The following is a 21,124-nucleotide window of genomic DNA, read 5'->3' on the forward strand; positions in this document are numbered from 1 at the left end:
TAGTCTTCTGTGAACTTTCTTAAAAACAGACTTTAGAAAAATAGATTTAATTTCAAAGACTTTCCCAACTCCTGTCTTTTCAGTGCCCGAAGTGACGAAACCAAGTTTAAGCCAACCAACGGCCGCCAGCCCAATTGGCAGCTCTCCATCGCCACCAGTCAATGGTGGCAACAATGCCAAAAGGGTGGCAGTGCCGAACGGACAACCGCCAAGCGCCGCCCGCTACATGCCTCGGGAGGTGCCGCCGCGATTCCGTTGCCAGCAGGACCACAAAGTGTTACTAAAACGTGGGCAGCCCCCTCCACCGTCCTGCATGCTCCTTGGGGGTGGAGCAGGGCCTCCTCCCTGCACAGCACCTGGAGCAAACCCAAACAACGCACAAGTGACAGGAACGCTGCTGCAGAACGAGAGTGGGACTGCACCAGGTAAGACGGACACTGGGGCCAGCTTCAGAGAGAGGGAAAGCATTTTCTGTGCTTAGTTCCTGATAACAATTCCATGAAAATCATTGTTGATGTAGACTGTATTATGCAAAAGATGGGAGAGGATCCCAGCATAAATGTACATAAGCAATTCTCTGAAATTGGGTTGTGGTGTCTTGGCATGAAAGAATAAGATCATGCTTGAACTCCTAGGGTATGTAGTTCCCCAGCTATGTTCAGGAAGTGAGACTTACATGGGGCTTCTTCTAAATCTTCCAGAATCTTATGCTTCCAGAATGATCACGTAGGTTGTTGTATAGAATCTGGAGAGAACACCAGATATACAATTACATAGTTTTTAAGTAGGGTTTTTTTTCCTGTTAAGTCAGTGTTTAGTTTTAGAACTCTGGATTTTGAGCTTTGTTAAGACTGTAATATAGATGTGAGAGATCTTTCCTTCAAGAGTTCCATTAGAAGTTTTGATGATCTCTGATATAGCCCAGGTTGGTGTCAGACTCATGATCCTCCTGTCTCAGCTTCATTAGAACATCTACCACCAAGAGTTTTTAATATGTATTATGTCAATAAATAGTAAAGAGTTTCCAGTCCCTTTAAAAAAAATTAATGTAGCCGGGCGGTGGTGGCTCACGCCTTTAATCCCAGCACTTGGGAGGCAGAGGCAGGCGGATCTCTGTGAGTTCGAAACCAGCCTGGTCTACAAGAGCTAGTTCCAGGACAGGCTCCAAAACCACAGAGAAACCCTGTCTCGAAAAACCAAAATTAGATTATTTTAAAATTTAGTGTTTGAGCTAGAGAGAGAGAACACAACAGGTAAAGATGGTTGCCACCAAGCTCAGTAGCCTGAGTTCCATCTTTAGGCTCTACCCACATAGTGAAAAGAACTGACTCCCAAAGATTGTCTTCTGACCTCCATATGTGCATCTTAGCACACATACAAATAAGTAAATAAAAGTAACTTTAAAAACAAATTTTGAAGAAAAAAAACTAAACTTTGAATATCATTAAGCATAGGCAAGACCAGCACAGTCTCAAGGTGTTAAGATTCTGTGTGTCCTCATTTTAGTATATATGTGTATATGATAATTATAATTATAGATAATTAAAATTATATATACATATAAATAATTTAAATTTTATGTACACATACACAGATCTACATGCAGACTTACACACACACAACACAGTGACAGGGTTTCTCTGTAGCCTTGGCTGTCCTAAAATTCGCTTTGTAGACCAAGCCGACCTCAAACCCAAAGATCTACCTGCCTCTGCCTCCTGAGTGCTAGGCTAAAAGGTGTGCAATACTGCCACTGGGCTAAAATGTTTTAGGTAGTGTTATTTTTAGTTCATAGTAATTGAAAACTGCTTGGCTAATGGAGAAATTAGTTTAGAAAAAATTCATTATAAACATTATTTCCCCCCACCCCACTAGATATGGTACATTCTACGGAAACATGAGGTGAGCAGTAATCTGATTCACCAGATTACTCTCCTTGGGAATCTGAACCTGTCTGATCCAGACTCCTATATCTCAGCGGCTAGCTTAGGGACAGTCATCATTCAGCACAGGCTTATAGAGTAGAACGCACAGGCCACTGTATAGAATCTCCACGTTAGCAACATAGGCTTTCATGGAAAGAGTAGTGTAGGAAAGCAAAGATGTAAACAGGGTTACCACACTGAGGAAAATGTCCCTTGCTGAAGAAAGATGATTTTTCAGGTGGCAAGCCTGGGAAGGGGCTCCACAGATGGAGTGGCACTTGGAGAATATCCATAAAGATGAATCAGTCTCACTGTGCAGATCTGGGAGGAGAAAACAGCAGGTCCAGCCTAGAGTGGTGCTGGGGTCAGAGGTGTGTTTATGCACTCACTGTAGGCATCTTTGTGGGGCGTTGTAAAGGATGTAACTGGGAGGACTGATTGGCCCTAGAACATCTATCTTGTTGAAGCCATCTGAGGGGTTTTACGTTTCTATGCATTAAGTAATTGTTGAAAGCTCTCAGAGAGCACTGAGAGAACCAAAAAGGTGTTTTAGAAAACCACTCCAGCCACAAGTGTTAGAATAGATTGAAGAAATACATCACGCTTAAGGTCTGTCGCATTTTCTTAGGATACAAGAAGGTCCTTCTGTGTTAGCAGGAGCGGCAAGTAGGTAACTTTGAGAGGTGGTATGGACTAGTACATACAGCAGTAGCCAGTGACAGGGGAAACTCCAGCATATTCTCATAGCTCAGCGCATAAAGACCGGATGACCTGAGTTCAGTCCCTAGAATCCACATGGTAAAAGGAGAAAACGAATCCCAGCTACTTTACCCTCTGACTTCCACACTGGCACCATGCCATGCTCACATATTATGCACACACCCATACTTACATAAAAAGGTGACTCTAGATGCTGTGTTAAAATCATATAGGAAGACTTACCAGGTGAACAAGCCAGTCTAGGAAAGATGCAGGGAGCTCTCTTGGGGCTGTCAGAACTCCAGGTATTGATGGTGATGTATGTACAGCTTATGGGTGACAGATGATCTCTTTCCCAGAGTCAACCCTTGGAGGTGCTGCTGCTTCAAATTATGCAAATTCCACTTGGGGTCCGGGAGCCTCCTCCAACAACAGCGCCTCCCCCAACCCAATTCACATCTGGGACAAGGTGATTGTAGACGGGTCTGATATGGAAGAGTGGCCTTGTATTGCCAGCAAAGACACTGAATCTTCTTCCGAAAACACCACCGATAACAACAGTGCCTCGAACCCTGGCTCTGAGAAGAGTGCTCTGCCAGGAAGCACCACTAGTAACAAAGGCAAAGGGAGCCAGTGCCAGGCTACAAGTTCCGGGAACGAATGTAATCTTGGGGTCTGGAAGTCTGACCCTAAGGCTAAATCTGCTCAATCTTCCAACTCTACTTCAGACAGCAACAATGGACTAGGAAACTGGAGGAATGTGAGTGGTCAAGATAGAATTGGACCTGGCTCTGGCTTCAGCAACTTTAACCCAAATAGCAACCCATCTGCCTGGCCAGCATTGGTCCAAGAAGGAACTTCTAGGAAAGGGGCGTTGGAAGCAGAAAATAGTAATTCCGGTGCACAAGTGAGCACAGTAAGTCAGGCATCCAGGGAACAGCAGTCAAAGATGGAAAATGCGGGTGTTAATTTTGTTGTCTCTGGCAGAGAACAGGCTCAGATTCATAACACTGATGGACCAAAAAATGGAAACACTAACTCCTTGAACTTAAGTTCACCAAACCCCATGGAAAATAAGGGAATGCCCTTTGGGATGGGCTTGGGGAACACCTCCAGGAGCACTGATGCCCCTTCACAAAGCACTGGAGATCGAAAGACTGGGAGTGTTGGGTCTTGGGGTGCAGCTAGGGGGCCTTCTGGAACTGACACAGTCTCTGGACAAAGCAATTCTGGAAATAATGGGAACAATGGAAAAGACAGAGAGGACTCCTGGAAAGGAGCTTCTGTTCCAAAATCAACTGGGTCAAAAAATGACTCTTGGGACAACAATAACAGGTCTACGGGTGGGTCCTGGAACTTTGGCCCTCAGGACTCTAATGACAACAAATGGGGTGAAGGGAACAAAATGACATCTGGGGTCTCTCAGGGAGAATGGAAACAGCCGACTGGGTCTGATGAGTTGAAAATTGGAGAATGGAGTGGTCCAAACCAACCAAATTCTAGCACTGGAGCATGGGACAATCAAAAGGGCCACCCCCTCCCTGAAAACCAAGGCAATGCCCAGGCTCCCTGTTGGGGAAGGTCTTCCAGCTCCGCAGGAAGTGAAGTTGGAGGTCAAAGCACTGGAAGCAACCACAAAGCAGGAAGTAGCGACAGTCATAATTCTGGCCGTCGGTCATACAGGCCCACACATCCTGATTGCCAGGCTGTCTTGCAGACTCTTTTGAGCCGAAATGATTTGGACCCTAGGGTGCTCTCAAACACTGGCTGGGGCCAGACTCAAATTAAGCAGGACACAGTGTGGGATATTGAAGAGGTGCCAAGGCCTGAGGGGAAATCTGACAAAGGAACTGAGGGGTGGGAGAGCGCTGCCACACAGACCAAGAACTCAGGGGGCTGGGGAGATGCACCCGGCCAAAGCAATCAAATGAAGTCTGGATGGGGGGAGCTCTCAGCCTCGACCGAGTGGAAGGACCCCAAGAGCACAGGAGGCTGGAATGACTATAAGAACAACAACTCTTCTAACTGGGGAGGAGGACGAGCAGATGAAAAGACACCTTCCTCTTGGAATGAGAGTTCCTGCAAGGATCAGGGGTGGGGAGGTGGGCGTCAGCCCAATCAAGGATGGACTTCTGGGAAGAATGGTTGGGGTGAGGAGGTTGATCAAGTGAAAAATAACAATTGGGAAAGTTCTACAAGTAAACCTGTGCCTGGATGGGGTGAAGGAGGGCAGAATGAAATTGGAACTTGGGGTAATGGCGGGAATGCAAACCTAGCTTCAAAAGGTGGGTGGGAAGATTGCAAAAGATCCCCTGCATGGAATGAAACAGGCAGACAGCCCAATTCCTGGAATAAACAACACCAACAGCAGCAGCAGCAGCCGCCACCACCACAACCAGAGGCTTCCAGTTCATGGGGAGGCCCACCCCCACCACCTCCAGGAAGTGTTCGACCTTCTAATTCCAACTGGAGCAGTGGGCCCCAGCCTGCAATCCCTAAGGATGATGAACCCAGTGGTTGGGAGGAGCCATCTCCACAGTCAATTAGTCGAAAAATGGACATTGATGATGGCACTTCAGCTTGGGGAGACCCTAACAGCTATAACTACAAGAATGTGAACCTATGGGATAAGAATTCCCAAGGGGGCCCACCGCCTCGAGAACCAAACTTGCCTACCCCGATGACCGGAAAATCAGCATCAGGTAGGCACCTACTCTTTTCTCAGAGGTGTTAGTAAAGAAAAGAAATCCTAGGGGCTGGAGAGATGGCTCAGTGGTTAAGAGCATTGCCTGCTCTTCCAAAGGTCCTGAGTTCAATTCCCAGCAACCACATGGTGGCTCACAACCATCTGTAATGAGGTCTGGTGCCCTCTTCTGGCCTGCAGGCATACACACAGGTAGAATATTGTATACATAATAAATAAATATTTAAAAAAAAAAAGAAAAGAAAAGAAAAGAAATCCTAGTCCACTATCTGTTAAGATACATCTATTTAACTTACTCTGAGGATTATTCCTTCAGTTCCAGCTTTGTTGTTCTGAGACTCTATTTCTGTAGGGCACTAGAGATGGCATCTACTCTAGTACATTACAGGGGTCTTTCTTGGTACAAGGAAAAGCAATTATTACTGGTTTTTTCAGACAGGGTTTTCTGTGTAGCCCTGACTGTCTGGGAACTAGCTCTATAGACCAGGCTGGCATCGAACTCACAGAGATCCACCTGCCTCTGCCTCATAAGTTCTAGGATTAAAAGCTTATGCCACCACCACCTGGCTAGGTCCCCATTTAAGAACTAATGAAGAAAGTGACCTTATTTCTTTCCTTCCTGACTCTACTTGAACCCACCCTGTGTGCTTCTTTTCCCCCAGCAAAGGAGAGTACTCTGTGGTGTTCTCCCAGGAGCCTTCACAGTGCTGTATTACAGCTGGTATTTAGACAGCTGGGGTCTCCAAATTTATTAATTTTTTATGGTGCTGGGGCTCAGAACCTGAGATTTGTGCATGCTAAGCAAGCACTCTATCCTAAGTGAAATTCTCACTTCCTTCCAGGTGACTTAATGGTTGGCTGTGGTATACTTAAAAGATGATCTCAGGACAGATATTAAACTGTTCCAATAACTCTTCACTCTGTTCTCAGTTTGGCCTGAATGTCCCTTTAAAAAACTTACCAATTTAGAAAATGCACCTTGTTTGTTTGTTTTTTTAGTTAAAATCAACCATAATGTTTAGTTTCCCAGTATTCAAAGTAAACCTAGTTTTTAAGTAAATGTCATTAGTAACACTAATTATCATTCAAAGTAACTGCTTTTAACTAGCTCTTTTTTTAAGTTAAAAATGAGGACAGAAATAAAAGATTACTCTTTAACTTCTCTACAATCACACTTGCTGTACAGAAAAGCAAAAGACACCATAAATGAGAGAATCTTAGCTTCTTGGGTTTCTCACTGTAATCTCTTAGAATTTGTTCCATTCATAAATCTTGCTCTTAACTATTACAAATATACCTAAGCTTTAATTTTTTTTTAAACAGGGAAGGAATTACATTTCTGTAGTATTCATGTTGCCTTTTTTTTTTTTTTTTTTTTTTTTTTTGATGTGGGCTTTTTGAGGGGAAGAGGCAGGAATCCTGAGATTGGATCCTGGGTAGGCAGGCAATATTCCTGTAGCTATGTCCTATATATAGCAATACAGTTCTTTCTCTTAATTGCTTTATATGTAGTGCTCATTTTATGAGCCCAGTATTTGTCTAACCTGTTTCCTCTGGTAGATATTTTAGTAACATACTACCCACATTTGATATAACCTATCTCCTTCTAATACTTATATTGCTTCCAATTTTTTTCTAGAGTTAATGCAGTGAGCACTGTTGCACATGTTATTTCATCACTTTAGTACATATATCTAGGGCAGATTTTTCTGGCAGTGGAGTTACTGGGTCAGGAGTCATCTACATTAGACCTTTGAAAAGAGTGACTTTGCCAGATGCCCTCCATGAAGTTTGAGTTTATCTCTGCCAAGATAATATAACTGACTTACCCACTTCACCTCTACTGGATGTTAAGTATTCAATGAATATTTAGAGATACATATTTTTATTTTTATTTTTTTTTCAGTCTGGAGCAAAAGCACACCACCAGCTCCAGACAATGGGACTTCAGCCTGGGGTGAGCCAAATGAAAGCAGTCCTGGGTGGGGAGAGATGGATGATGCAGGAGCATCGACCACAGGCTGGGGAAGCACCCCTGCCAGCGCTCCCAGTGCCACGAAACCCAGTAAGTATTTGAGGAGTTCCTTATTAATTAGGAAACAAGGCATTTTGGTGAGGGCTGTTTTATTTCAAGTACTGAGTCGATGAAATTCATAACCTGTAATATTAAATAGCAGCAAATAGTGAACGTTGCTGGCATGTGTTCAGATGTTTACAGTGAGCTAAAAGTCATTTATGTGGTTGACTTAAAAGCAAATGAATGCCAGCCTGGTCTACAAGAGCTAGTTCCAGGACAGGCTCCAAAACCACAGAGAAACCCTGTCTCGAAAAAAAAAAAAAAAAAAAAAAAAAGCAAATGAATGGCCAGGCATGGTGGTACACACCTTTAATGCTAGCACTCAGAAGGCAAAAGCAGGCAGGTTGATTTCTGTGAGTGAGTTCAAACCCAGCCTGGTCTACATTGTGAGTCCCAGGACAGCCGGGCTCATGGTGAGACCCTGTCTCAAAAAATAAAATGTAACACAATAAAAACAAATGCAGGCTCTTCAAGCACTTGTCCTCATGTGTAACTAGGTTTGTTCCCTAAACCCACATTGTAGAAGAAGAGACCAACTTAAGCAAGTTGTCCTTTGACAACATCTATGTGCACGTGACCCACAAACAGTAAGTGAATGGAAGGAAAAAGAAACAGAATAGATTTAGTATCTAGAACTATAATTTGTAATATTGCTTATTTTTACCCAGAAATGTAAATATGGTCATTTTAACTACTTTGTTTCTCCTCCTTTTTTTTTCCATATAATTAAGACATGATTTATCAGTCATCTGCTTACGTAAGAGAATTTTAGGTGGCAATTTGTAGTCACTGTAATCTGCATACTGTTCTTTGGTTAAATTGAGAATCTAGTATCAGGTGCACGACTGCAACTTTCTTAAACATGTTACAGCCAGGCAGTGGTGGCACATGCATTAATCATAGCCCTCAGGAGACAGAGAAATCTCTGTGAGTTTTGGGCCAGCCTGGTCTACAAAGAGTTCGAGGACAGCCAGGCTACAGAGAGAAACCTTGTCTCAAACGAAAAACAAAACAAAACACAAAAGTTCAGCATTAGTTCTGATCAAATAAATATGTAACAACATCTCTTTCCTATGTTATAACAGGCTTAAAGGTTAAGGTTTTTTGATTAAATACTGTAATTTTATGAAATGCTCAAGATAAGAAAAAGGATAAGTATATCCATGACACCCAGGACTCTGTGAGGAATATATTAGATTTAATCTAGAATTCACAACCATGCCTATGGGACTTTGTTATATTTTAAAAGTCTTGATCTACTCCACTTCATAGACTTCTGGAGTTTTCTGAAGACCTTGTTCTCAGATTTCCATTGTGAAGTCAGTTTTGTTATCATGGGACATAGGATCTAGTTAACTTGAAATAGATCCAGATTGCTTACCAGGCCTGACACAGATTGTTTAGCAGGAATGAAGGATTTTTATGGGCCTTTCTCAGTTTAAGAATCACTATCCTCTACCACAAATCTGTCGTTTTCCCTTCTGTGTTCTGTAATATGTTCTGTTGGTCAGGATCATTTGTAGCTTATGTCCTTTCTCTGGATGACTTGAATGTCTAATGCTCAGAGGAAGGAGTAAATCATTCAACTGACACTGGCAAGGTGTGATCTTCCACAGTCAAAAATGCCTTACACTTGGTACTGAGTCCCATAATTAAGAATCAGATGCTTAGCCAGATGGTGATGGCACACACCTTTAATCCCAGCACTCGGGAGGCAGAAGCAGGTGGCTATCTGAGAATCTGAGGCCAGACTGCTCTACAGAGTTGCAGGACAGCCAAGGCTACAGAAAAACCCTGAGCTAGGCAAGTGCCCTACCACTTGGCTATAGCCAGAGAGAGAGAGAGAGAGAGAGAAGAGGAGAGGAGAGGAGAGGAGAGGAGAGGAGAGGAGAGAGAGAGAGTGTGTGTGTGTGTGTGTGTGTGTGTGTGTGTGTGTGTGGTCAGAAGATAGTTTTGTGGAGTTGATTCTCTACTTTTAAAAAACATTGAGCCAGGCTGTGATGACTCATATCTTTATTTAATCGCAGCACTCGGGAGGCAGAAGCAGGCCTGGTCTGCAGAGCTAGTGCCAGGACAGGCTCCAAAGCTATACAGATAAACCCTGTTTTGAAGAAGAAAAAATGATTAAAAATCATTGAGATTCCAGGGAACAAATCAGATTGTCAGGCTTGGTGGCAAGTACCTTTACCATTGACCCTGCGTTTTTGGTTTTTTGAGACGGTTTCTTTGTATTGCTTTGGAGCCAGTCCTGGACCTAGCTCTTGTAGACCGGGTTGGCCTTGAACTCACAGAGATCCTCCTGCCTCTGCCTCCCCAGTGCTGGGATTAAAGCCTTGCACCACCATTGCCTGGCCCCAGTCCCTTTTTTTATGCAAAACATTTGTTAAATGTTCAGCTCTTCTCTGAAAAAAATCAATCACTTGGCTTCCCATTTTCTTAACTTTTATTATTTATTTATTTTATGTGTATGAGTGTTTTGCCTACATGTATATATGTGCTACACAGCATGCAGTGCCCTCAGAGGCATTGTATTCCCTGGGACTGGAGTTATAGACAGTTGTGAACTAGGAACTGAACCTGGGTCTGCTAAAATAGCAGTCAGTGCCATCTCTCACAACCCATTTTTATAAAGAGATCATCAATATGTTATATATATTTGGTTTTAAATTCCTATTGCTTTTCAGTAGGTGATATAAATCCTAAGTTTATTATATATATGTTATATAAAATTGTAACCCCTTATACCATCTGACTGTCAATACTTTGAGTAACAGTCCTACCAATTGCTCTTCTACCAGAAGGTCACTTTGTGTGGCTAGGATGAACTCCATGAGAGAGTTATAGCATTCACTTAGACCTGCTATAGCATGGCATGCAACAATTATAAGAGCCAGCGCCATGTGCTTTGCAAGTCGGAACTTACTTGACTCTCATAGGCCTGGTCTCAAGGATAGCAGCTATCTCTGGAAAAAGTACAAAAAAGATCCATTTCCCAACTCCCTACTTCACTTGAAGAAAGCAAATCCAGTTCTATACAGTAGTTTTGGAGGGAAATGAATGTTTTCTTGTAAGCTTCATATTAACAATATTTGGTTAATTAACAATTAACAAAAAAGGGTATGATAGTAGAACAGACTGGAGACTGGTGTCCAATGCCCTCCTCTCTGGCTATCCCATCTTTTTTTTTTTTTTCTTCTCCCGTTCTGTCTTCTACATTCTCTCATTTCTTACTGAAGCCACATCTAGGATCCTCCTCAGCTAATGCATTTCAGTTACAGTTGTGGACCTAATAAGCTTCAAGTTTTCATGGCCTTGTGTTTTTATTCCCATTCTTATTTTGGCCTCATCCCAAACAAAGTAGACAACTGTTTATTTGGCATGCCTATTTGAAATGCCTATGTTTGGTAGTGTAAACAAAGAAGTACTTGACTTCCACAGCTCATTCAGAGAGACCAGTTTCTTCTCAGTGAGGTATGAAATTCATGTTCATGTTCACTCTACACACACACCTTCTGCTGATTTGTTTAGGATAGTGTCTGAAGTAGTTCATGTTGGCCTCAAACTGCTAGTAACCTTCCTGCCTCAGTTTCCCAAGTGGTGGGATTGCAAGTATGCACCACCACCCAGTTCTGTAATTTCTTATAATGGTGATGAGTTCTTTTTAGTTTTGAAATTACTGTCTCCCTGGTTTCAGGAAGACAGTTTCTATAGAAGTAGTCAAAAGATCTTGATTGTAAGGTTTGTTGTCTACTTTAAGTATAATGCATTTGTCTTACCATGTAGATAGAGCAGACAGAACTGTGAGAATATTAAATTGCTGCGTTGCTAGGAATGGCTCTAGTTTTGTCACATGAACTTACTTCAAAGAATTGACTCACTCTTTCCTTAAGATTCCAAATCTATGCAAGACGGCTGGGGTGAGAGTGATGGTCCGGTCACAGGAACTCGCCATCCTAGCTGGGAAGAGGAGGATGATGGAGGAGTCTGGAACACCGCCGGCTCTCAGGGAAGCACTTCCTCCCACAACTCAGCAAGCTGGGGACAAGGAGGAAAGAAACAAATGAAGGTAGTGCTTCAGAAATGCTTCAGCTTGCTTATTCGTTTCTAGAATTGTTGATGGAGGGTACGAGACAGTTGGAGTCACTGAGATCCTAAATAAAGGGGAAAGTATTTCTTTATAAATTAATAACTACTTCCCCGGTATCCCTTATCTTCCTATCCCATGGCCTTGAAATCTTGAACTGTAGAGTTGGCACTGTGGGTAAAATTAACTTTGTAAAGTAAAGGTAATTGAGTTTTGGTTTCCATATTATAATAATTTATTTTAAGTTCCTGAGGCCTGTTTTAAAAATGCTTTGTGCTTTTGCAATTAACAACAAGGAAGTCCTATGGGTAAATCTCCATGGAAATGTAGAAAAGACACCAAAGGAAGATATAATAATGGCTTTCCCATGGTGATCAGTGGGTCTTGATTTTACCTGATTCATCCCAAGGCCCAGAGCCCTTCCTTCAGTAAAATGTAAGCCAGCCCAGTTTTTAGCACTGCCATAACTAAATGCTTTCCTCCTATTCTGTGCCTTCCAAACACCTCACTTTCCATATAACAACCAGTTTTCCTCTTGTATTATCATGATTTTATTATTATCTTACAGTCCTGGGACTGGAGCCCAGAGACCTGCTAGTGCTAGGCAAGCACTCTGCTGTTGCTTTTGTATAGGACGCTGGTATTGCATCTGCAGCCATGATCTCTGCACCTGAAAACAACTCTCTTTTCACTGTAACCTTCTCTTTTACACACACACACACACACACACACACACACTAGAAATAAGGAATACACACCCATGAAACCCCCTGCTACCCTGTGACTATGCTTCCTCTTGTCCTTCAGATCCTCCTACTCCCTTAGGTGTCCTTCAGGTAGCCTTCACCCCTTGGCCTGAAGCTGGGAATTTCAGTACCCTAACTTTCTTCTGTAGCATGGAACAGTTGGTTTCTGTTGGAGACATTAGTTGAAGCAGTTCTTCCTGTGTCTCCCTTCCCTGAGGACTTGACTTTCCTTACTCTAGTCACTAAAGAAATTGCACTATGCTGCTCAGCATCTTGGTACTCTCATGTTGTCTGGTCTGCCTTGTCAGTCTTTTTACAAATTAACAATGGATCCAGACTGAGTGAAAGATCCTGATTAAATCCTCCCACTCAGGTCACAACCAAGATTTACTTGGGAATTGAATGTTTCGGCTCCCATGCCAGTGATTCTTACGAAGGTGTAGTATGAGCTGCGGTCTGTGTTCCTGCTGCCCCAGCTCCTGGTCTCCTGGCTAGCTTTAAATCCGAAATAACAACATACAAACTGTATTCATTTAAACACTGCTTGGCCCACTAGCTCTAGCCTCTTACGGGCTAATTCTCATATTTTGCCTAACCCATTTTTAGTAATCTGTGTAGCATCAGTCTTACCAGGAAAGATTCAGCATGTCTGACCTGGCAGCTTGCTTCATCGCGTCTACCCGGGAGAGGGGAGCCTGGCCTCTGAGCTCACTTCCTCTTCCTCCCAGCATTCTGTTCTGTTTACTCCTCCCACCTATGTTTTAACCTATGAGGTCCAAGCAGTTTCTTTATTATAATTAACCAATGACCTTCCTCCATCATGAAGGATAGTTTTTAAGTGTAATAAAATAAACATAATATAAAATTGTCATCTTAACCATTTTTAAGTGTGCAGTTCGGTGACATTAAGTCTATTCTCACAGAATTATTTCCTTCTTAAAGCTGAAATCTCTGTACTAGTAAATTCACTGTCTCCTTCCTTCAGAGGGACTTTTTTTTTTAAAAGAAAAATATCTTGGCTAAATATAAGTATCTCATTACTTTAAAAATATATAGCTTGAACCCAATATGGTGGCACATATCTGCAATCAGAGCCCTGAAGACAGAGGATGTAGTTCAAGGTTATCCTAGGTTACATAGTAAGATTAAGGACATCCTGTTTCAAATAACAGCAACAATAATACAAATTATAATATACATAGCACATGTTTTACCTGTAGAATGCACAGCTACACAAAGCCCAAACCCACAAATGCCTGTCTCCATTCCCATGGAGCAGATGGAGAAACCAGAGCATCCTAAGAGTCATACAGGCTTACCATGCCTTCCATTGTGCCTGGAGCTCAAGGATAGTGTCTTTGTCCAGGCTTCTTTCCCACTGAGAACCTGTGACTCTTATGCTGTGAACCAGATAAAGAACTCCCTAGAACTTCCACACGGAGAGTGATGTCCAGCTGAAACAGACTTTCCAAACAGCATTCACCAGTAGCAGTTTTTCCCCAATAGAGTCCTGCTGGGGTTACAAGAGAGCATCTTCCTGGAAGTGGCCGTGGTGGCACGCAGAGGTTAACATTGTACACACTTTGATACTGACTCTTTCCATGTTAAGAATAAACTTCGTTTTCCAGTTCACTGATGAGTAGGAGTACAAGCTGAACTGAAAAGTAAAATGGCTGAACCTAGAGTAAGAGGTAAGATACCAAAATGACAAGCATTAGGTTCAGAAAGGTTGACTCTTGGCTCTGCATTTTCAGTGTAGGTGTATCTTGGGAGGCTGTGATAAGCTCTGTGACTGAGATTACGTTTCATTCCTGTAGTGCTCGCTAAAAGGAGGAAACAATGATTCCTGGATGAATCCTCTTGCCAAACAGTTTTCAAATATGGGATTGCTGGTAAGTTTCATTTTTCTCATGTGTAAACATATCCCAAATTTCAGGCTTAGTATAAATTTAAGGACCACTACAAAACTACAGATTTAAATATGGGGTAAGCAATTTATTATTATTTTCTATTTTATTAAGTGATAGATGACAACATTAAAAGTGAATTGTCTTTGTATCATCTTCCTTGGAAAGGTGGGGACAAAGGAGATACTTAAATGATATTTGTATCAGTCTTTGCATCATTATTTTCAAAAAGAAAACAACCAGAGAAATTCTGCTAGGGGTCTCTCTTTAGAGAATAATTCTGGTAGAATCTCTAATTTTCTTGTCTCGGGAACACTGTGGGGACAAATGATTTAGCATAGCTACACAGTTCATTGATGACTTGACAAGTCACAAGAAGAAGCTGTCATCATTTGGCTAGCACTTGTGGAATCTGGTCCTGTGTACTTAAGAATGAGTTTATTTCTCCAGGCAGTTGGTAAACTAGTCCTTTGTCCATAGTTGTACTGAGACTGATTGCATGTGGAATTAAATGCTAGACATTTAATTAAGCATGGATGGCCATCAAATTGTGATAGAAATGTTACCGTCTTTGGCTCCAGTTTTAATGTTTACTGCAGAAAGTCTTGTCAGGTGCTTGTGGTTAATGTGGCTTTCACATGAAAAATGGCTCCTCTTCTCTGATTGATAATTGTTTCTCACTTTGTGTGCTTTGTTTTATTCAGAGTCAAACAGAAGATAACCCAAGCAGCAAAATGGATTTGTCTGTAGGTGTGTATCAGACCACAAATAAGATTCGGTTTGTACTCATGGCTATGATAGGCCCTTAGGCTCTCCTGCCCTGCTTGAGTTGAGGCAACCAGATGGACAGATATTTACTAAATGCTTAACTCTGTATAAGATTTCATGCCAGACACAATATGAAGGTTGAAAATTTAGATAACTGGACAGCCAGGGAAAAATGTAAAGGAACCTTGTGTTCTAGGTGAACTGGTTAACTGTGAAGAAGGCCTGTATGCCTTAAAAGCCAACCTTGCTCTACTTGAAGCAATTGTTGCATGAAAAATAGAAGCTTGACTGGACTGTACCTTACTAGCATCCAGATTGTTTTTCACTGCTTTTGGTTTTGTTTGTTTGTTTTGTTCTTTTTCTGAGACAGGGTTTTTCTGTGTAGCTTTAGCTGTCCTGGAACTCCCTCTGTAGACCAGGCTGACCTTGAACTCAAGAAATCTGCCCGCCTCTGCCTCCTGAGTGCTGGGATTAAAGGTGTGCGCTATCACCACATGGCTCAGATTCTTTTTTAAGTACTGAAAACTAAATTCAGATTATTTTAATATGTCTGTGGTACTGCTAGTCCAGACCCTTAAGATGACTCTCTGTACCCCAGAATTTCATCATTGACATACTTCTCCATTGTGGCTGGAGCAAATGGAGGGACAGCCCTTCATCTGTGAAAATTTTCTCAGTAATGCTTTTGTTCACCCCCGAGAACATAAAAGAGTTAAACTAAGAGTAAGAAAATAATCATGGATAGCAGTGATAAATAGTGTTTGAGCTGTGACCTGATGATGTTGTCGTAGAACAGATTTCTAGAGCTGAGAAAGAGAGAAGGAAACAGTCATAGCACATGCAGACTTGGCTGAGCAGACATTGTTAACATGATCGACTGTGTTAAATTCTTAAACTTTGAATTTTGGGGGAACAGGTGTGCCTCTATGATCTTTCTATTTCCTATAACTACTTTAAAACTCCAGCCGTGTATCTAGCAGGTGCTAGCAAGCCAAACAGGCCGCTTCTCTCACTGAGAACACCTGACTTCATGATTAAGATGTATTCATCCAACACATCAGTCGTGATCTGAATATTGTTTAGTCACTTTTGCCTCAAGGCTCTTCTCGGGTCTTCCATGGCAGACAAGTGTAGCAGGTTTATATTTAATTTCTAAAAGTGGGCCCGTATGTGCTCCAGGGGCAGAATAAGCCTTGAACTAGTGAGAATTCTGGTCTCATTCCAAAGAATAGAGAGGATTTGTCCCCAGGACCCCAGAGAGCAAGTGGTCAGATCACATGTGGCTCTCGTGGGAGACATTGATTCTTTTTATTCAAGTTATTGTTTATGTCCTTTCAGATAAGAAATTTGATGTGGACAAACGAACAATGAATCTCGGGGATTTCAATGATATCATGAGGAAAGATCGACCTGGCTTCCGTCCACCTAATTCCAAAGACTTGGGAACTGCAGACAGTGGGCCTTACTTTGAGAAGGTGAGCTGCGTGCTTTGTTTAAGTTTATGAGAATTGCTATGTTCTTATTGTCTTCTGATAGCAAATTCTAGACAAATGAATATCACCTGCATTAATGTGGTGACATGAAAATAGCTGATGTCAACAGGGCAGGAACGAGAGCCATCTGTCCGTACTGTTGTTGTGACGAAGCTCTACGTTTTGAGATATTCATGGAGTTCCGAGGGAGGTTATGGGCACTTAGAGATAAGCTACTGTCCACTTTTGTTCCTGCTGCTGTGCCAGCGACAAATGAAAGCTGGGCTTTGTACAAGCACATGTATCTCCTACAAGCTTGGAGTCGGGTCTGGAAAAGCTCTCCATCTTTCCCACTTCCCTAGTGGCTTGTTTTTAGGTAAATGGTATATTCTTCAAATTCTCACTCCTGATTGAAACAAGTAAGTTTTACTCACTTGTTCTGATTTTTAATATTTCAAATGAAATTATTTCTTGATTCAGAATATGTTTTATAGTGTTCCTGGTCCCCTTAAGACATTTAAAACCAAAACATGGAGATCTAGGCCCATATTGTTGCCGGTCTAGGTGGCATAATATTCACAGGACGATTGCCTGACTTCTGCTTCAGGAGCCCTACCACCAGAGTAATCAGTATTAGACTCCTAAAAACAAAGTGGCAGCCCTTGTCCTGGTGCAATGGGCCGACTGGGTTACTAACTTAGGAAGAGGATGACAGGTGATGTCTGCTGGGCAAAAGTGCAATGGTTATTATCAGATCCAAATTTCATCCTGAACTATTGCTAATGCACTCTACTTTGTTTATTCCTAGTGTGTCTCTCTTTCCCTTCTTGCATTCTGTTGCTTCACTAACCAACACTCATTGTGATTGGCTAACTCCTACTACCTTTCAGCTGACTTTGCCTTTCTCCAATCAAGATGGGTGCCTTGGGGATGAGGCTCCCTGCTCTCCCTTCTCCCCTTCTCCCAGCTACAAGCTGTCTCCCTCTGGTTCCACACTACCCAACGTCAGCCTTGGAGCAATCGGCACAGGGCTCAACCCCCAAAACTTCGCTGCTAGACAAGTAAGGAGGCCTCTCAGATTTGTAATTGCTTGGCTGTGGCCTCACCTTGGCCCTGGTCTTCAGTTTATTTCATCATTTGTCTGTCTTGGGAAACTTGTTGATTACTGAATGCACAGAATGATACTGAGTATAGGTTTTACATCTTCTAGCCCATAGAAACCATCTCTCTTCATGTTTCTCAACATGGATTTTACTTTAAATCTGTTTCTTTTATCTTTTTATTTTTGGTTATAACTGATTTAGGAAAATATGAATGAGATTCTATAGGGACCTTATATAATCTAGTGACACATTTACCACTTTTTAATATTAGATTATATGTTTGACCAGAGAGGTGGCACAGCAGTTAAGAGCACTTGCTGTTCTTGTAGAGGATCTGGGTTTTGTTCCCAGTACCTGTATGGCAGCTCCCAGCCTCCTATAATTTCTGTTCAGGGGATCAGATACCCTCTTCTAGCTTCTGCAGTCACCAGGCATGCACATGGTGCACAGACATTCATGCAGGCAGAATACTCACACAAATAAAATAAAAATAAATGTTTTAAAAGCCATTAGAATATATAAGTAGTATTCCTAGGGTCTCTAATTTAGTATATCTATTAACCAAAAATTAGTAGCAAAATTACTAAGATTAAGAGTAAACATTTGAGTATTACAGTATCTTAAGAAAATCTAGGTTCTTGTGGCTGGGAATTTGGCCATCTGTTGTCGTTAGGATTTAAACCACAGTACTCACATAGAGAAGGAGAGCCTTAGGAGTGAGACTTTGAAGAGTGGCTCGGCTCAAGCATTGGCAGTCACCAAAACTAGTCCTCCTAGCAAGGGCCGCGCATAAGCTTCGCTAGCAGGGCTCTGTTTCATGTGATGACTGTTACACGGGCGTTAAAGCAGGATCACTCACCATAGTCAAGTTGTGCGCAACCTGTCGTGCAGACTTAACGGAGATTATACTGTGCCCGTGTATTCAGATTAGTTATTTCTGGATTGGGGGACTCAGACTGTTTTTCTGTTTTCTTCCTTTAATTTCAGTGTTTTACCTGTTTGTTTGTTTTATAGTTTCCTAAAGGGGAATGTTGTATATTGCTTACATGAACAAAGAAATGTTTTGAGAATTTTTATTTTATATTGAGATATAGAAAATATAAAATGTGGTTTCAGGCTCACATAAATACTTAATGCTACTAGAAAGTAAACTCAAGTTTAATAGACAAGCCACAAGCCTGGCATTGGACTTTTAAAAAAGGGAATTCCTTGTCTTGGGTGGATTACTGCAAAGTCTACCAGTATTGGGTTGGTGCATATGTCCTACCCAAATACAGTTCTGTTTCAAACTGCGTCATGCGGAGTTCGTCACATTTACTTCATAATTAAAAGATAAAACTTAAGCCAGTCATGGTAACACGCTTTTAATCCCAGTCCTTGGGAGGCCAAGGTGGAAGGATCAGTAGACAGGAGTTTGAAGCCAGCTTGGGCTACAGTGTAAGATTCTGTCTCTAATAATAATAAATAGTAATATTTTCCTGAATCACAGAACATTTGACTCAGTTTGCTGGTTTTATTTTTAATTTATATACCTTTCTGAAATAAGCCTTGGGTTGAGGTAAATAACTCCAATTAAGGAGACATAGAAATAGGTCATCTTAGAGCTTCCCCATATACCTGAAAAGCTTGGACAATGGTCAGGTAAACCATCATTGCATGTATACAGCCTTTGAATTACTGTCTTCTTCATTCCTAGATTTAATGTTTTTGAAGGCCATGTATATTTGTTTGTCTTCAACACATCCATGAAAATCAGCAAAAGTGAACCAAGAAAATGAATTTAAGTGCCATAGTAAGATAGCAGAATTTTCATAGACTGCTATTGGCTTGCTTGTACCCACTTTAAAAACATTAGAATGTTGTGTGCAGCTTCAGATACCTTTCATTATTGAAGCTTCTCAGGAAGCCGAGAATCTTCTTATAAAAGGAAAGACTGAAATTTAAAATGACTCTAGCTGGGCACGATGCCTCTCATCTTTAATCCCAGCACTGAGGAGACAGAGGCAGGTGGATTTCTGAGTTCCAGATCAGCCTGGTCTACTGAGTGAGTTCCAGGACAGCCAGGGCAACACCGAGAAACCCTGTCTTAAAAAGCCAAAACAAAACAAAACTAAAACTAAATGACTCTGAACTAGGTGCAGTGATGTGAACTAAACACCCTTGGGAAAATAAAATTTGTGGTAGATCTTTGATCTTTTTATGATATATACAGATTTTAAATGCCATTTCTACTTTATGTTTGTAATCATTTTTTGTTTTAGTGCTTTTTAAGTTCATTTATTTGCCTGTAGCAGTCTCTTAATCTAATTTTGTATCATTAAAGCCATCATGATCTCTTTAGTGTTCCTGGAACTTAATGATGCTATTTAAATTCTTTAAGATTATCTTATCCCTATGTTAGACTGAAAGTAGCAACCTCAGTTTACAAATGCATTATTAGCTGTCTTTTCTGAAGATGCTCAGTGGGGTGTTCTCAAGTGAATGATTGGTGGGCCATGGATATTTGCAAATGATGTGTGCATCCTATAGACTAAGGCTTTATGAAATTCTGAGAATGCCAAAAGGAAGGCTTAAACTGGTACAGAAAAAAAAAACAGAACAAAACAGAAAACATAGTCACTTTATCATGGTTTCAGTGAACATCATTAGAGAGTTTTAGTGTTTTGTTAGCGTGGAAGGAAATTCAGTTAGTTTGTTCATGGAACGAGAAAGGAGGCTTTGCAGACAATACCCTTAATGGGCCCTTTAACTCTGGCCTTAAACAGGCTAAGAATACATAACATAGAGACTCTCAGGAGGCCAGATGTGATGGATGGTACCTTCCTCGATCCCAGTACTATGGAGACAAAAACAGTTCAAGATCAGCCTGAACTGCTTAGTGAAACACTGTTGGGATGCGGGAGTAGTCCTTAGGCAGCGGAAACAGCAGAAAGTCATCAAATGCAGTTCCTTTCCTGAAAACTTTTCCTTAGCTAAAAACAAATAAGAAAGGCAGGGCCCTGGGAGCCCAACTTCCTCTTGCTCTTGTTGGGAGATTAGAGATGAGCTCAGTGAAGTGTTTCATTGGGAATCGTGGAATTGAGCTTTTTTTTTCTTTAGACTAGGCGATATTTATGTTTTTTAATAAGTTACAAGCGAGTAATGTTTATTCCCATGACCTAGAATGATATTTCATATGTCGATGTAAGATTGATGAGCGTTTAGCATGTAGCAAAGAAAGCCAACAGATTCAGGACAGGAACATGTGCTCAGAACTAGGGCAGGGTCCCTGTGGATGGCTATGATTACTTACGCCAAATGATTGAGGGAAGTGATACCAGAGTGTTACTTTACAACTGATAGTTTGGTTAGAGTGTATATTTTTACCCAGGTGCCTTTTAAGATAGATCTCAGATTATGGAGTTTCAGAATTATATTTGATAAACCCAGATTTTTGTGATGGCACACACCTGTAATCCCAACACTTAGGAGACTCACCTTGACTTTGAGCCCAGGCTGACTACAGAGTGAGACCCTGTCTCAAAAAAGTAGTCTTGAAGTTTTACACAGTGTGTTCCTTTTAGCCACAAAAAATGTAGCACTACTTTTAAATGTTACTAAATTTAACCTTTTCAGTTTATAGAACTTATCTGACCACCT

At 41.5% G+C, this 21,124-nt stretch overlaps 1 protein-coding gene across 10 annotated transcripts in view; it reads left to right on the forward strand.

Annotated features, from left to right (window-relative positions):
• The window catches only part of Tnrc6b (trinucleotide repeat containing adaptor 6B), a 227,430-nt gene that overhangs the window by 169,069 nt on the left and 37,237 nt on the right, over positions 1-21,124 (forward strand). For 7 of the 10 annotated variants that reach the window (XM_041671892.1, XM_041671890.1, XM_041671894.1 and 4 more), the window contains 8 exons: positions 84-425; positions 2,984-5,326; positions 7,235-7,393; positions 11,296-11,471; positions 14,053-14,127; positions 14,847-14,892; positions 16,249-16,385; positions 17,273-17,443. In XM_041671892.1, coding sequence (XP_041527826.1) covers positions 84-425; positions 2,984-5,326; positions 7,235-7,393; positions 11,296-11,471; positions 14,053-14,127; positions 14,847-14,892; positions 16,249-16,385; positions 17,273-17,443 — 3,449 coding nt within the window. The remainder of the gene's footprint in view (positions 1-83; positions 426-2,983; positions 5,327-7,234; positions 7,394-11,295; positions 11,472-14,052; positions 14,128-14,846; positions 14,893-16,248; positions 16,386-17,272; positions 17,444-21,124) is intronic. The other 3 variants (XM_041671897.1, XM_041671896.1, XM_041671899.1) reach the window with 3 other exon arrangements.

The sequence above is a fragment of the Microtus oregoni genome, unplaced genomic scaffold, assembly GCF_018167655.1.
Source record: "Microtus oregoni isolate MIOR12 unplaced genomic scaffold, Mior012 000022F_ref0000154, whole genome shotgun sequence".
Taxonomy (NCBI): Eukaryota; Metazoa; Chordata; class Mammalia; order Rodentia; family Cricetidae; genus Microtus; species Microtus oregoni.